This window comes from Vitis vinifera, chromosome 8 (assembly GCF_030704535.1).
Source record: "Vitis vinifera cultivar Pinot Noir 40024 chromosome 8, ASM3070453v1".
Classification (NCBI taxonomy): Eukaryota; Viridiplantae; Streptophyta; class Magnoliopsida; order Vitales; family Vitaceae; genus Vitis; species Vitis vinifera.
Genome location: NC_081812.1, coordinates 8,356,450 through 8,358,845, shown reverse-complemented (window position 1 = coordinate 8,358,845; position 2,396 = coordinate 8,356,450). Strand labels below are relative to the sequence as shown.

Genomic DNA, 2,396 nt, shown 5'->3' with positions numbered 1-2,396 from the left:
TACTTGAAAAAAAAAATTATAATACAATAACTAAATAAAAAATATAATAAATAAATATATAATAATTAAACATATAATTTTAATATAATAAGTAAATATATTAATAACTTCTAACTTGATGATCATTACAGTGGGAGGATTACTGGAATAAAAAAAAGGTGACAGTGTTTTCTGACTTTCACTAGAAGGCGGATAAGATGATGATGAAAATCATTCAAACCACAGCATGATTTCCAAGCAAAATGATACTGTTCTTCTTCAATTTAAATATGCAGAAATATATTTTAAATCAAAGACGTATGCACCATAATTCAAACCCAATAGAAAAAAAAAAGAAAAATGAAAATTTGAGTTTTATTAATTATTATAATTGTGTGAGCTAGCTAGCAAAGCCCATGACCTAACACTTCGTGAATAGGCTCCATTTTCTTGGTTTGACCACCGAATGGGCGGTGAGAATTTGGAAGAAGGACCAGTCAGCCAGTCGGTCTATCAATCAATGAATTAGCCGCATTGTTTTACCAGTATAATCTTCATAAGATTCTCTGCCTCCACACTGCTTCATCCATCTTCTGCTTTCATTTCTCCTCTGAGCGCGTGTGTAGATTTCCTCAATTTTTGAGCTCATTTTCATGGATGATGTTGAAATTCCTGAGTACTTCATCTGTCCCATATCGCTTCAGATCATGAGAGATCCAGTTACAGCCATAACTGGAATCACATACGATCGAGAGAGCATCGAAAACTGGCTGTTCAAAGGCAACAACACATGCCCAGTCACCAAACAACCATTACCCCCTGATTCTGACTTGACTCCCAATCACACCCTCCGGCGATTGATCCAATCTTGGTGCACTGAGAATGCTTCAAACGGCGTGGTTCGGATTCCCACTCCTAAGGCTCCTCTCACCAAGTCTCATGTTGTGAAGCTGGTGAAGGAGCTTTGGGTTCCTCAGTTGCAGCTCAAAACTCTGAGGAAGTTGGAGTTGCTTGCTATGGAGAATGAGAGAAACAGGAGGTATATGGTGGAAGCTGGGGTAATTAAAAGCATGTCGTCATTTCTTGTGGCTTGTTTCAATAAACAGCAGACTGTTGGCCTTGAAGAAGCTCTCAGCATTCTCTATCTGATTCGGGTTAATCCAACTTCCGAGACAAGGCTACTACCGATTGAAAATGATAGAATTATGGAAACTTTTACATGGATTTTGCAGTGCAAGATGGATGGTCACAGCAGTATTAAAGCACATGCGCTGTTGGTGTTGAAGGTAATGGTGAAAACAGCAAGCTCCACCCAGCTAGAGAGGCTAAAACCTGAGTTCTTGTCGAGTGTTGTAGGGGTGCTTAGGGAAGGGATCTCGCACCAGGGCATCAATGCCGCCTTGCACATCTTGCTAGACACGTGTCCGTGGGGAAGAAACCGAATGAGTATGATTGAATCCGGGGCAATTCATGACGTCATAGAGATTGAATTAGGAATGCCGGAGAGGAGGACGACGGAGCTGATTCTAGGGATATTGTTTCATCTATGCTCCTGCGCTGATGGTAGATCTCAGTTCCTAAGCCACAGTGGTGCAATTGCTGTGGTCTCCAACAGGATGCTCAATGTTTCCATAGCAGCCGACGATCGAGCCATTTTGATACTTTCTTTGATAAGCAAGTACTGCGGGACTTGTGTGGTACTTGAGGAGATGATCAGTGTTAGAGCTGTTTCTAAGCTTTGTGTGGTGCTCCAAGCTGACTACGCACATTATTTGAAAGAAAAAGCAAGGGAAATTCTAAGATCACACTACGATTTCTGGAAGAACTCTCCTTGTTTCATCTCTTCTCCCTTGTCAAAGATCCAATTAATTTGATAATTAAACAGATATATATGATTGCCCTCTTTTTATTTTTATATGTATCATCAGCTTGTTTGGTTGTTGTTTTTTTCTCTTTTCCTTTTCTTGGGAAAACAAAGAAGAGAAAAAAAAAAGATCCACTTAAACCATATTACTCTTATTTGAACTGATGGCTTTATCATGTGCTAATAATCATGTGGACAGATTATATGAATCATTGGTTACTGCAGTATTGTTCAGGCACCTTTCTCAAATCAGCCTTCCATCGAATCTTGAGATTGATGCTTGATTCCAAAAAAGAAGAAAAAATGTTTGAAATATTTGAAGTACTACAACACTTTGATAAAGTTTAATGAAGCCTAATCCATACAAATGTTGCTCCTATTCAATAATATTTTCATGGAAAAGGAGTCTGAGCCAGCTCGTTCAATCGTAGGAACTGTTAAAGCGGAGGATTTTGCGGAACTTTACCTTAATGAGACAAAACTCATCAATCAAACATTCAAAATAAAAGATGGGATGAGTGGGCTAGTGGTTAGTTTATATAACTTTCAAGAA

General features: G+C 38.7%; 1 protein-coding gene across 1 annotated transcript; it reads left to right on the top strand.

Moving 5' to 3' along the window:
* The first annotated feature begins 476 nt into the window (after positions 1-476).
* On the top strand, positions 477-1,998 carry LOC100262692 (E3 ubiquitin-protein ligase PUB24). The gene has a single exon (XM_002265021.4). The coding sequence runs from the start codon at positions 633-635 to the stop codon at positions 1,851-1,853; it is 1,221 nt and encodes a 406-aa protein (XP_002265057.1). The 5' UTR covers positions 477-632; the 3' UTR covers positions 1,854-1,998.
* Positions 1,999-2,396: the final 398 nt, after the last annotated feature.

Bases quoted from the DNA above. Each gene is read 5' to 3' on its own strand.
- LOC100262692 (XM_002265021.4), top strand. From the start codon at position 633: ATGGATGATGTTGAAATTCCTGAGTACTTCATCTGTCCCATATCGCTT.